The sequence below is a fragment of the Chroicocephalus ridibundus genome, chromosome 1 (assembly GCF_963924245.1).
Source record: "Chroicocephalus ridibundus chromosome 1, bChrRid1.1, whole genome shotgun sequence".
Lineage (NCBI taxonomy): Eukaryota > Metazoa > Chordata > Aves > Charadriiformes > Laridae > Chroicocephalus > Chroicocephalus ridibundus.
The window spans coordinates 216,806,005-216,820,236 of NC_086284.1; the positions used below are offsets into that span (position 1 = coordinate 216,806,005).

Sequence of the window (14,232 nt, forward strand, 5' to 3'; positions counted from 1 at the left end):
GAAATGTGAATTCAGGCTTTGGGGATAAATCTATTTCTGCGGCAGTCTCATCAAAAATCCTTGGCCCAGGTTATGGCCCTCCTTTATGGTGAAGTAATGGGCGTAACGGTAAAAATATTCTTGGCTTGGAATCCGAGTAACAACTTTCAGGACAGTTTTGGATTGGTTGAATGGTTGACAGTAAATTGAATATTTCCCTTCTACAGCCATTGTTAAAGGCAATATTCTGTTAACCTTCTGACAGAATTGGCCATAGATCCTGTTGAAAAATCTCTAAAAATGTTTTTTGCTAAAATCAGCAGCTAGGGGCAAGTTTTTTACATGATGAAGGGTGCATGTAGCCTCTCTTTTTTTTTTTTTTTTTCTCCTTCTTATTAAATAAGCAAGTTAAAATTAGACTCACATTTTAAATAAAGACGTGAGACATATTTTCTCACAAACGTAAAGACATTTTCTGCATGTTAGAGGTTGAGGAGATGCGCAGGGTACGGTCTTACTAGGTATCACTTGCAGGGGAGGGATGTTTAATCTTAAATCTTAGCGTTTTCAGGTCTTAATGTGCTGGCTTAAAACTACTTCTCTTGTTCTTAGATGTGTATGGATTCTGAAAAACACATGATATATACCTTCGGCGGCAGAATTCTGACCTGCAATGGCAGTGTTGATGACAGCAGAGCCAGTGAACCACAGTTCAGTGGATTGTTTGCTTTTGACTGCCAGTGTCAGACATGGAAACTTTTGAGAGAGGATTCCTGTAATGCTGGACCTGAGGACATCCAGTCCCGAATAGGACACTGTATGTTGTTCCATTCTGTAAGTATCTGCACCATACTGTGATTCATGATGCCTGACTTTAAGGAGAACATCTGGTTTTGATTTTTCTTGCAAGTTTGAAGCTCTTTAATCTCCCGAGTGGTGTGTTGTCTCACTTGATTTTATGTTCGCTGACGTTCTGATACTTCTTCAGTAAGCGCAGGTGGTATTAATTCAAGTCTTGGAGCTTTCATGACTTCAACTGAATAACTTTCCAAGTGAAAAACAAGGTGAATTTTAAATAGTTGATTTTAATCAAATAATGATAAATAGACACATAGGCCATGTTACAATTTCATCTAAAGAGAGTTTTTCTTTTAGAGTTGGTAGAGCATCATAGAACTTTCCGGTCTAGTAAATGACCTGTGTGGTTACTCGAATGGTAAACTTGGCTGGTGCAGGGGCTCACTGAGTGTGTTTTGAGATGCAGAGGCCTCATTCCTCTGTGCTGTCCTGCTGCCAGTCTTGAGCAGCTGTTAACAGCTGGGCACAGATGGCATTATAGGCATTTCATCCAGAGACTGATGGAAAGGCAGAAGGATATGAGGAGGGAGAGCTGTGTAGTGCTTTATTTAGTACTGGGTATTTCCAATTGTGCTTTTCAACCGCATGTTCACTTGGGTGCGGAACATGGGAACTGCAGGGTGTTTTGCTGACATTAAACTTTGACTTGCAGGTAGGGAGGAAGAGAATTAAAATTAATATTGTAGCATTCAGGTGTTTACTGACACCCCCTATTGAAAACTGACCAGTTTTTACTGAGTTTATTTCTCTTTCCCTTTCAAATGAAAGATCAGAATTTTTATAGTGAATACTGTGCTTTCAGAGCTTTCAATTTCATCTTTGTTTTGAATGGCGCTCTCAAATCTGGTCAAAAATATATTGCCACACAAAATTCTGCAGTGGTACCAGAGGATTTTTCAAGTATGTGTCTGTAGTAAACGTAAAAATGCAGGTTTCTGTAAGCACAGGTCATGGAAGTTTAGGTCCTTTGCTGTTTTCTCAACCATTTGAAAGAAAAATAATCTGCCTCTTACGGACTTTCCACTTGGCAAACTTGAAAGAAGTAATAAACCTGTTATTCTTGGATTGCTGCTTGCTTGTTCTGAGTTTAGTAATGTGCTGGTACCTCGGTGGTTTCTCTTACAGTCCATCTTTTGTTCCTTTTTTTTCTTAACAGCAAAATTATGATCTAATAGGTTTTATATGTGGAGACTGTTAATTCTTTAATATTAAACTTGAAAAATGAGTTGCTGTTTTAATGTTCTGAAGTTAGAGCTTGATCAGGCAAGGTTACAGTAATGTAAAATCTGTTTGGTCGCCCTTGAGCTGAAGCTCTGTGTTGGATCCAGGCTTGTGGTCTGATTTAGATCAAGAAAAAGAATTCTTTAATTGCATTTGTAAGAGGCTTTTTGGGGTGGAGAAGCTGTGAGCCCTTAATTGTTTAGCTCTTGAAATGGTGAAGTTGTGAATTCAAGAATCAAGAAGATCAAGAACCTAATCAAGAATTCTCAAGTTTTTACTGAGTTTGAGAGTAATAAACTATTCTATGTAATTGTTCCCTGTGAATCTTTGCAGAGGTGGAGGTAAAGCATACTTACCAAATAAAGATTGGTGGACCTGATAGCTAAGGCATGATTTTAAACTTAGAATAAACATATCTTTTACTCTTTGATTCATCTGTGTTTTTGTTAATGGTCACAGTTGGCCAACGTTCTTTCTTGAGCTTGGTAAAGAAATACTTGTTTTTTCCATTCCAGAAAAATCGCTGCTTATATGTATTTGGTGGACAGAGATCGAAGACTTATTTGAACGACTTCTTCAGTTATGATGTAGACAGCGATCATGTGGATATCATATCAGATGGCACTAAGAAAGATTCAGGGATGGGTAAGAGTATAACTACGTATTAATTTCTTCCTGCTGGTACAAATGGGAAATATATTGTTAAGTAGGTGAAAGCCCAGCTTCAGTGTCCTGTGGTATCTGGTTAGCATCCTTAACTAGCTCTACGTACCCAAGTAAACTCCACAGTATCTAAGTTAAACTTATGCCAGCTCTTTTGTCCTTCCTGACATTTGACAGTCACCATCTTCAGCACAATACAAATAATTGATGCACAAAACCACATAGCACCTCAAAAGGAAAAAAAAAAATCAGCAAAATAAGAACTAAAAATACTCCTTTCAAACTCCAGCAGAGACAGGGGGGGGAAAAAGTCTGAAAAAAGTAATTTTCTTTAAACGAGGAAAAGAGAAAACAATTTTATTTTTCTAGTTTTCACCAAGTGAAAGGTGCCATAAAATAGAAATAATCTGCTTGGTTTGAGATGTGGAAAGGCACGAGGATGCTCAGAGACAGAGCATTGGAGTAGCGGGGCAGAGGTTATTTGGCCTGGCAGGAGCTGACTAGAAGGATGAGACCTGCTGTCCTGTTGTTATTGTACTAAATTATAAGGGAGCAGCAAAAAAAGGTAGGAGGAGGGAGGAAGGCTTCAGTCCTTTTTGGTTCATACCACTGGAGCTATATACACCAAGCATAGTTCTGTATACCAGAAACCTTTAAAAACATCCAAAAGGCATTATAGCACAACCATAAAGAACTGATTTTATACCTCTCTTTCTCAAATGACATAAAGAATGTTCTTTTTTTTGAAAAAGAACTTCTGCATGTAAAAGTATATAATTTTCCTGTGTTGCAAATACCCTGATTTTCAACATACATCTCAGAAGTGGAAATTTGTATTGCGGAGTGTACTGCTATAGGAGAGAAGTTATGAATATTTCTTATATTATGTATATTTAGTCCCAGTCTTGTTTTCTCTTCTTCCGGTTCCCAAAAATCCCAGGAAACTAATTTATCTTGAATTTAGGCTGCCCATCCTTATTTTCATCAGCATTAATTTTTAGCAAGTAATTTTGCTGAACTTTTGAAGTGAATTATTGATGGTTATGAGTTATTGTTTGCTTATTAATTTAGTTACGCCAGTGAGGGAGAAGTGTACCCCAGCTTATTCTCTGGAGTCCTTTATTTACTTGAGTGCTTCCAAGGAAGAACTAGCTTGTATTGTTGACAGTCTCCTTTAATAAGGTGCCTGCATGTTGCCTGATGCTGCTCTACGCATACCCACGCACTGTTTGTCATCCTTAGAGCTTTTAAAGAATTTTTATTTTTTTTTTTCCCCCATGAAATTGCTAGCATTTCGCTTTTTTAAAACTACACTTCTTTATAGCTAGAAGCATTAAAACATATGGCTTAAAGCTGACGCCTGTGTCTACTTCAGATTTAAAGATACCGAGCTTGCCTTATGGCTGGAGAAGACACTGAGCTCTGCTTCTCAGCAAGTACGTTAACTGCAAGGTTCGGTTAAGCAAATGAGACTGTAATATTTAGCCCTCCTCCCCATTCCTACAGGGCCCGAAGTGCTGAATAGTAGACTTTGTAGGAAAATGACTCATTGGAAATAATTCATGAGTAGATTTTCAGTTTACTGTTCTCCTGTGTGTAGAAAGTAAACAAACAGATTTGAACGTTTCCCTTCCTTTTGAAAGAAAATGCTAGGATTATTTGCATTTCAACAGAAAGGGAACAAAATGCTCATTACATTCAAAGAGCAACTGCTGACAGGACTATTTTCACCCCAAAAAAGCAAGTCTTTATTGTGCTCCCGTTAGGTGGTGATATACCATTTTGATCTGTATGAACAAAGTGATTCCCTGACTGGTTGCTGTGAAGTTTTAAGCTGCTCAGTGTGATGAGTCAAGTTGAGGATGCCTGACCTAAATGTTCCTATAAAGTTCCATGATTACATTTTGTTCCTGGCTCGCATGTGGCATTCAGTTCTATTCTTAGATGAGCTATTTTGATTTTTACCCCTTCTAAAAGATCTTAATTGTGCATTTTTTAAAAATTTCTGTTAGAGCAATGAGAAGATTTTAAAAAGTAGTAGTAAAACGGATAGTTAAGGAATATCAGTAATATGGAGTCATTGCAATGCTAGAAAACAGTGGTAATGATACGTTGCTTTTGCTGCTCTCATCTTCTGGGTGACATATTTATGCTGTTTAGTGTTTCTTTGCTCTTAGTTGTGTTTTTGATGTTGATCCTGAAACTAATTTCTTGTGTAGGTGATGTGTTTGAGAGAATATTGGGTGATAAGTATGATACAAATATTTTTAATTGGAAGTAAAGAACAATAATTTTAGCAAGTTTAGATGTGCTTTTTTCATTCCTGGGAAAAGTTCACATTTGATCAAGGTATAGTTTCTAAAAGATGGGTTTGCACGCAGCTTTGCTTACTAGGAATGTCTCCTGACTTGATCTGCTTTGAACATGGGTAAGCCCTGTGGCTCTTCGTGTCTGATAAATGCATTTGCCAGTGAGCATGGGTTCTTTCTGCAACTCATTCCATCAAAAAAAACTGGTGCTTTCTCTTTGCTGTCAAAGGAGGGCACTACAGTGAAATTAGGCCATTAGGGATGGTTATCTTTCTGCTGCATGGTAACTGTTATGAGCAAGAAATTTGTTAGTTCAGCTAGAGCATGGACAAATGGGACTGAGGAAAAGAGAATGGAACAGTGATAATGAGTTGGATGCGAAGAAAGGCAGTAGTCGTACAAATTGGAGGAAGTGTACAGTAGAAGAGCCTGTGGTTGGAGGAGAGGCAGAAATGTGTATGTTGATGGACATACCCTTAAAGCAGTTGTATACTTATAATTACTTAAAAAACAACAAACAACAACAAACCTAAGCAAACTCAACATGCATAGGCAGAGTGTATCTCTGAAGCATACACACGGCCTAGAGATGCCACCAGTATCAGATGTCTTCAAAATGCTCTACTGACAGCTTGCCTGACTTGCTCAGCGCACAATCCATGACTAGTCACGGGCAGTCATTTCAGGTCTAAGGGAGCTGAGGGTAACATTTGTGGTCAAGGTTCCTGTGATAATCCTGTTTGGCCCTGACTCAGGTGATATATCAGAGCTGTTGATCAGAGGGAGAATGTCCTTCTGCAAGTGAATCAAGATCATCTTATATCCCTTGGCATAGAACAAGTCAAATGAGAACAAGTCTTGGATGGGCCTGTGGCTCCTTTTAATGGTGAGGTAGTTCTTATGGGCAAACTGCAAATATTTTTTTCTAGCCACTGGTGAAGTTCCTGGGTCTCCTGCTGGGGCAGGTGCTCATTCCAGAGCTGTGCACCTGAGAGTCGGGAGGTTTCCTGGGTAAGGACCACGGACAGAGGCGGCACAGGCCAGCCCAGGAAATCCTGGTTTAAAACAAGATGATGTCAGAAAAACAGTAAGCAAAATAGAAAACAAAGCTAGCCCTATGTGGCCGGTAGCCAACTCAGACGAGCAGTCTGAATATTCCATTTTGAGTGTCTTTTTGACACTTGACACGTTTTGCCCTTGTTCAGTTTAAGGCCTACCTTGCCAGTCAGCATGTCTGTTGCCATGGAAGCACTTTGTTTTGTGAGGGGTCTTATGTGCTCTTCATCTTGTGAGGTGCTTCTCTGAGCCACTCTCAAGATACTCTCACCTACTGTGAATTGGGGGGGGAGAGCAGGGAGTCACCAAATCCTAAGAATGCTTTACAGACATGACATAGCAGCAGAATTCCATTCACATTTACTAACTGACCGGTTTGGGTTTTTTTTCCAAAATCACGTGTTGCTTGGAAGAGAACTGAGTGTTGGACATCGAGTTGTTGCTTTTTCAACAAGACAACCAAACTGTCCAAATGGCCTCCTTAGCAGCTCCTTGGCTGGCTGCCAAATGCAGTCTCATCATAAAAAATCCAAGAGGATAATCATTATCTTGCTGTGTCAACAGCTGGCCTGCGTGCTATCTCTATCATTCATCAAGGTTTGCTCCAGTAAAGTTCAGGGGAGATGCTGCTTCAGTTTTCTATGGTTTACAAGTAGTGGTATGGAGTAACTTGCAGACCTACCCCTTTTTTTTTTTCTTCCCCCAATTAATCCATCAGGGAGGTGCCTTGTTCTGGTGAGCAGCAATATCCATGTGATGCAGTTCTCTCCTATTTTTTTGATCACAAGCCAGCACAAGGAGGGAGGATACTTGCAAGTCACTTGCAGTGGTATTAGCAGTAATGCGTTCTGCGGGTTTTGTAACTTGGTGGCACTGAAAGGCTGTCAGTGAACTTGCTTCCCTTAATTATCCTTCACAAGTCCTTCAGAACTGGTCTGTAGACTACAAATTTTATATTGTTTTGCCAATGCTGTGTTCCAAAGCACGTTTACAAACATGCTATAGTATCCTCTTAAATGAGAGAGATGAGATTTTATTTCCAAACTTCTGTCTAGTACTATGAGAGCCGCATCTCTATGAACTCCAATTTACCGCTTTGCAAACTTTGTGTTGTAAAAGCTCTGTTTTCTCACTTAGGTACTGGCAGCAGCCAACGTTGCGCTTGAAACAACTGTTTGTAGCTGTTTGCACATGCAAGCCAAAAAATATTCAGCTTGCTGAAATGATCACTATGATCAAATAAATGCCTGTTAAGTGGGGACTGTGGTAGTGGGAACATATCTGTTTCATGATTAGGTGTCACACGTGTAGAAAAGCTTTTTCCATGTGTTATATTTAAATGGAAATTATATTGTACACGGTTACGCAGCAACTTATCAAAGCTTTCTCGGGAATTACTACTTGTTTATGTAACCGGCTGCTAACTCAAGGCCTGTGCAGCTGAATATTGTTTTGAAATATTGAGGCATGAGCTTTTCACTTGTGCTATATAAAAATAAGTGCAAATGCTAAGTTCTGGAGGGAGGATTCAGATCTCTTATTTTCAGTTAGTTTCTGCCCTTCTACCCTGGACTGGTTAATGAGATTACTGGGGGGGGGCGGGAAACGCAGTGGCACAAGGAAAACATTCACCATCTACTCGACTTCTGGGGATTGTAGTGTGTTTAGTAATGTCTCTGTACAGCGTTTTCTCTTCAGTCTGTAATGTATTGTCATAGGAGCCAAGTTAATATCACGTAGCGACAGGCCAATGCTGTGTTCAAAACAACCAGGGCTAAGTCCTCACTCGCTGCTTTACGTCCTTCGAGATGGCTGCCCACAGCTGACCTGAGTGATCACTGGGCCTGAGAGGCACTCGGAACGGGGTGAAATCGGTGGAGATCTGCTCCAAAACTGATTTGCATGAAGAGGGAAAAGAGAGTGGGAACTTCCATGGAGCCATTCTTACCACTTTCTGCACCCCTTGGATCTAGTGTACTGTGAATAAGAGTTCTTGCAGTGCACTGTCAGTACCGTGCCAGATTCTCACCCCTCGTTATTTATGACTTCTTAGTCTGAGCCTTAAAATTTAAAAAAAAAAAAAAAAAATATCCTAAGCAATCAGTTACTGTCACAGGTTCAGTTTTGTCTCCCATGCAGAATTAGATTTCCTTCCTGACGTACATTTTGTTAGCTAAATATCACAAGTACTTTTCACAAGTTTACAGCCCATGTCCCTCTCTAATATGCTGACCACAATCATTTGAATTATATCCAGCATTTACTGCAAGTCCGCTGCACTTGCAGATTATGAAGCTCTCTTACCCCCTAGTGGAAGTGTTTGTCAGTCATGAGGATTTCATTAGCCCTTTTGCTCTGTCAAGGTTCAAACTTCCTTGGTAAACATCTTTTTGATGTTTCTGTTGTGTTTAAAATACCACAGCATCTCTCTTTTACTGTGCAGTAGCTTGCCTTATTTCCTCATTGTTTTATTTTCATGGACTTGTTTACCAAATTTGTGTTGTCTTGTGGTTTTTTTTTTTTTTTTTTAATCTTATTAGATCTAACTTTCTACTTTGGTCTTTCTCTGCAAAAGCCTAGGTGTCAATTTTGTCTAGCCTAAGGCACAACTTAAATATGGTTTCTTCACAGTTGCTTAGATAGGTCAGAGAGTTTATGTAAGTTGCTCCTCATCTTAGGCCCTTACTAAATGTAGGGATATATATTTTTTGATATATTCTTTTTTTTAGTCATTTCGCATTTCAAACAGTCTCCAGAAGAGATTGATGCACAGCAGAGGGAAGCCTGAAATTACTTGACTTGAATTTGGTTTTGATTGCAGTTGCTGTGGATAATTTGTATTCTTACTATTAAGAGTAAAAAAACAGAGGCACTGAACTTTGGCGGCTTTTCCCTCCTTCATCATTTAAATAATAATTTCAGCTTCAGGAAATCGAGCATAAACTAAATACAAAATGCATTTATTTAACAACATTTCAGGAGGAGGGATGGGACTTCCAGAGACAAGTTTCATGTGCTTTCTGTATCAATGGTAATATAGCAACTGTATTCCTCATGATTATAATAATTTTCATTTCAATGAGCCTGAGGTATTAATGCTCTGAAGATTTGCATGCTTTTTTCCTAAAAACCCGGCATGGTCTCGAATGTTCAAAGCAGCAGATGGGGTTGCAAAGACATTTTCCATGTACATTAGCATTGCTGATCAAATTTAGATGGCTCTCTTGCCAGAAATGTCTCAAATACGCCTTGAATTTAATCCTTTTGGGTCAATGATTCAGCCCCTGACTATGCAAGCAAACACATTACATGATACTTTTCAAAAATTAATGATATTTAGTCTATAATTGTCTTTTTGTTCTCAATTTCCTTATTGGGTGACTTTCACAGTACTTGTTAGTCTTATTTAAAAACTTCCTTGTGGTTTGCAGCTAAGACAAGGTATGTAGCCGTTGCTGTGCCAGCATTGTTCCCTGTTCTTTCCCTCTGCTCTTCCACCCATTTGTTTATAAACTGGATTAATTTTCATTTGAAACTTCGTGTCAAAATTAGAGGTCACAATAGGCAGGTTTCTGCTGATGAGGGCTCCACAGGCTCTACCTCCTGATTTTCCGTAAAACCATAAACAAGGATTTTGTCAACAAGACTCTCAAATGAATTATCTGAATATATTTCAGTTTCTGTTTAAGTTTATTTAAGAGTTAAGCTGTTTTTTATATATATATATATCTATCTTCTTAAGCAATGTTTGGGGTTTTTGGCTTTGCTAACTATTTCAGAAGGGGCTTAAACTGTAGAAAACCAAATGCTGCTCAGAATTTTTTAATTGCTATTTATTACTTTCCTGGCCTAGCAAATGAGAAGATTGGAGACTAAAACCTGTTACAGAATGGGCTTGCAAAATACCGTTTTGTGTGTTCTTAAACAGTGATATTAAATGGTTTATTAGTGTAGGGCTTGTTTTCTAGTCCTTGTGTGCAGTTTGCAGTTAATTGCAGGGAAGAATTTGCAAAATACAAGAGTTCTGAGAATTTTTCATGCCAAAATCTTGATTGAAGGCCAGGAACCTTTACCAGCCTTTGTAAACTGACCCAGAAAGAGAAATGAGACAAACAGGATCTGTAAACAAAGATCACGTGTTCTTCACAAATACATTTTGGAAGGATGGTTGCCTAGGGAAACAGGAAATGGGGAATTATACAACAAACAAAAAGGACTGCCAAACAAATTTGCTGACCTTTTTTCGGGGAATTATGATGAAAACTGTTGGAATCCTCAGTATTTCACCATATTTCTAAATATGAAGGTGGAGCAGAATAGCTTGTTAATTATACCACAACTATTTAGAAAATACAAAAAACTTCCTTGACATCTTTGTTCTAAAGTAAGCACTGTGAGGTTGTCAGCTATGTAATGTTGAGATCATCTTGATGGGTTGTTTTTTTTTTTTTTTGAGTTTCCCAGCTTTCGCAATTAAACGTTCTTGAATCAGTGCTTCCTTTTATGCATGAGATAATAGCAAAATCACTCCACTGTTATCTACAAGGATCGTATGTCTCTATCTTGAAACACGTCAATCCTTGTTTCTGAGCTGGTAGTCACCCAAATAGCTTTCCCCATACCTTTTCCTAGGAACCAGCGGCTCTCAGAATGGTTTTATTGCTTCACAGGAGTCACAAATAGGAAGGGAAGAAGAGAATTTGCATTGGATTGGACTTGTCCGTAGCAGGGAAGGAGTCAGCCTCTGGGTGATGTTTCTTCTCCTCCCCCCTCTCACCCTGCTTTGGAGGGCATGTCCAAGAGGCAAATTGGTTTTGGTGACTTCTCCACACCTCCTATTTTGAGCTGTGCCATTTCAGTTTGAAGTTGTGGTAAATAACGAGATTGCTGTGGAGGAGAGGTCACAGGAAATAACAGCTTGGGATCACTCAGTCCCAAGTTCTGGTTTTATATGAAAGATGAACAGCTAAAAGTAATTAAAAAGAAGAAAATGGGCAAACTAGGTAGTGATGTTAAACTGAAGACGCGCTTTATCCCAGAATACTGAAAAGGTAGTTATGTGAAATCTCATGCTTGTACCATGGACATTAGAAAATCTGCTGAATTGCAGGGGGAGGGAAATGCATCTGTCTGATGCATGGGTCCCTTCCTGTATCCTTGGTTGTCTTCAACGTGTAACCTTGGTTGTTTTTTTTTTTTTGTTTTTTGTCAGTTCCAATGACAGGTTTCACTCAAAGGGCTACCATTGATCCAGAACTGAATGAAATCCATGTCTTGTCAGGGCTCAGTAAAGACAAGGAGAAGCGGGAAGAGAACGTTAGGAATTCCTTCTGGATCTATGACATTGTGAGGAACAGCTGGTAAGTCAATGAAAGGGGTGCTGTTTCTAACATCTGCACTGACTTTCTTTAGAAAGCAATCCTACACGATCCTGTCTCCCAGGTAACTCTATAAACTCTTATAACCATGGAATGGTAATGTTGAAGAGAACTGAGTTCCCTTGAGGCACCTCTTTCTCCCAGCGTCTTTAGAGACACCATGGAAATAAGGCAAATGAGGGAGAGAGATCATGTGAACTTCTTTATTTGAGGCAGGTGGAGGGGATGAGGGGAAATAAGCCATTATAAGATGTTTTTCCTGTAGGAAAAGTTCAAGGCCAGGATTTATTGTCAGTGCAGCAAATTCAGTCAAATATAAGTTGTTAACAACAGCGTACATGGTACTAGTTATTAGAAACTAAGGAAACTGCTCTGCTGTATGAAGGGTAACGGAGAAGTGTTCATGCTAGATCTGTCAGCTCTTTCCAGGCTGCACACAGCGGTACTTCAGCTTGCTAGAGCCAGTATTCTGAGAAAATATCTCCTTGTCTATTTGCTGTACGGTTATTTGGTAGTTGGTCGGCACTGCCCCTTTCCAGAGTTGGCAGCATTTTTGTGTTCAAGGTCTCCTCTAATGTGGGGCCAATCACTTTGAAGGGTGTGGATGCTGTTTTTTAAAATGGGGTTTCAGTTGGAAAAAACAACTTAAGTCTGCTTGGAAATCAGTGTTTGAAATGCTAGTTTTGCTGCAATTTATGGCCTATAGCTCTAGTGCGTCCAAGATGGTATTCTCCATGTTTGAAAATATACTTGATGCTGACAATTCTGCTAGCAAATAATGTGACATCTAAAGATAGCTTCAAAGCTCATGATATAAAATTTACTATATTTTTTTTCCTGTTTGGCTTGTGATTGAGGACTGTGTTCAGCCAGGGTGACCACCTCTGATTGTTGGATGGGTTTCTTTGTAGAGCTAAGAATGGGGATTGATTAATAGAGGACAATTTATAGAGAAGTAAGAAAATCTTTGGTCTTATATGCCAAACAGTTCAAACTGACATCACTTGTACTGTATAGCCTTTCAGTAACTCTTTCCTGCTTCCTGTAGGTACTACTAATCGTTACTTACTGCTTTGTATTTCAGGTCTTGTGTCTATAAGAATGACCAAGCAGCAAAAGAGAATCCAGGTAAAAGCCTTCAGGAAGAGGAGCCCTGCCCAAGGTTTGCTCATCAACTGGTGTACGATGAGTTGCACAAGGTATGAAGGTCCAGACACAGATATGGCGATTTTTTAATTTTTTTTCAGTCTTACTGCTCTTCTGGTGTATTTGCTCTTCAAAGATGGTACAATGAATATAGCTTTTTGTTTAGCGTTAATGTTTGGGTTAATGTGGTGGGTAACTTTCATTTAACTTATTGTCATCTTTTGAAATAAGGTGCTAAGCTACTTCTTATGTAAATGTGAAGGAGACATGATGGGTCGTAGATGAAATCAAAATGCAGACAATGGGATATACTGAACCTCTACAAGGTGTCAGGCGGCTAGCTCCTAGCTGTTCTTGTGCTTGAGGACACTTGAAGCTTCATTCGTTATTTTCAGGGACTTAATCTTACAATCTGTTAGTGGCTAAATGGTCACAGATAGTTACCAACTTTTCCAGGAGAAAGTGTGTTTGAATGAACTAATCAGTGTTAAGAATCCGCTCTAACAGCGGTGCCTTACTTCCCCCTGCATGTCAGAAGCAACTTTCATTCTTTAGCACTATCTGACTTTAACTGGACTCATTCATGCTCAAATAGACTTGAAATTGTGTATAGTGTCCATGACTGCTCAGCAAATTTAGGGTTTTGTGCGTACTAACTAATAAAGCACAAAGCCATGGATTAGGTTACTGTAACTTCATTCACCTATGAATTTAAATTACTGAGACACACTTGCCTAACCTTTCATGGATAGTCCGCAATTACAATAAACTGTTTCTAAAATATGGTTTTAGGCTGAAACAGTCTGAACTGAAAAAGACAAATATACTTTAGTCTTATAATTCCATGGCATGTTAATCAAATTTGGGAAACCCAACTAGCCCAAAAGTCTGGAGGTGGGGGGAATGGGTGCAACTTCTGTGTGGAGAAGTAGTATGGTTTGTCTTCCTCATGGACACTAATGTTGGACAATACTCTTCTACCTTTAATGACTTACTTCTAAGTGTAGGATACCATGAGATTGAGAGTAGTATTTTATAAGTTACTGAGAAGGTTGCTAGATTGTGGCAGTTACCCAGCTTTATCTGAAGAGATGTTTGATGTACTTGTTTTGAAGAGTCTTATTTTTAGAAACCTCTGTTCAAATGACCTTTCTAAACTCCTCTGATATAAATACAGAGCGCCTACATCAGTGGGATGCAGAATACATTGTTTTCAGTGATTATTTTTAAAGCTGTAGAGAAAGGTAGCTTGTTGGACTTCTTGAACCTCAGTATTTGAAGACCCTTTGTGGCACATTCAATATCAACAGTTCAGAGTCTGAAATGCCAAACAATGTGCAGAAAAAAAAGTGGAGAAATAAACAGTCCTTTTTTAACACTTCCACTTTTCTTGAGATTTGTGTCTCTCTAAGTCTAGCCTTGCATTACAAAGACGTTTTATCCTGAAATTATCAGAATGGCTGTTAAACTACTTCATTTGAGCTACCTTGAACAAAAAAAAAATGAACAGGTATATTAAATATTTCCATGAGTAGCATCTCAGGATGAGATGCTAGACCTTTTTTTAAGACAATCACAGTAATGGCTATGACTTCTGATTCTAAATAAGATTGCTGTTTTCT

The 14,232-nt window shown here is 39.0% G+C and overlaps 1 protein-coding gene across 4 annotated transcripts in view; it reads left to right on the forward strand.

Annotated features, from left to right (window-relative positions):
- Positions 1–14,232, forward strand: part of MKLN1 (muskelin 1) — a 97,681-nt gene that overhangs the window by 67,795 nt on the left and 15,654 nt on the right. For all 4 annotated transcript variants that reach the window (XR_010069604.1, XM_063323693.1, XM_063323696.1 and 1 more), the window contains 4 exons: positions 592–813; positions 2,574–2,703; positions 11,299–11,446; positions 12,549–12,663. Coding sequence is in view for 3 of the 4 variants with exons in the window: in XM_063323693.1 (XP_063179763.1) it covers positions 592–813; positions 2,574–2,703; positions 11,299–11,446; positions 12,549–12,663 (615 nt within the window). In the remaining variant the exon portion in view is untranslated. The remainder of the gene's footprint in view (positions 1–591; positions 814–2,573; positions 2,704–11,298; positions 11,447–12,548; positions 12,664–14,232) is intronic.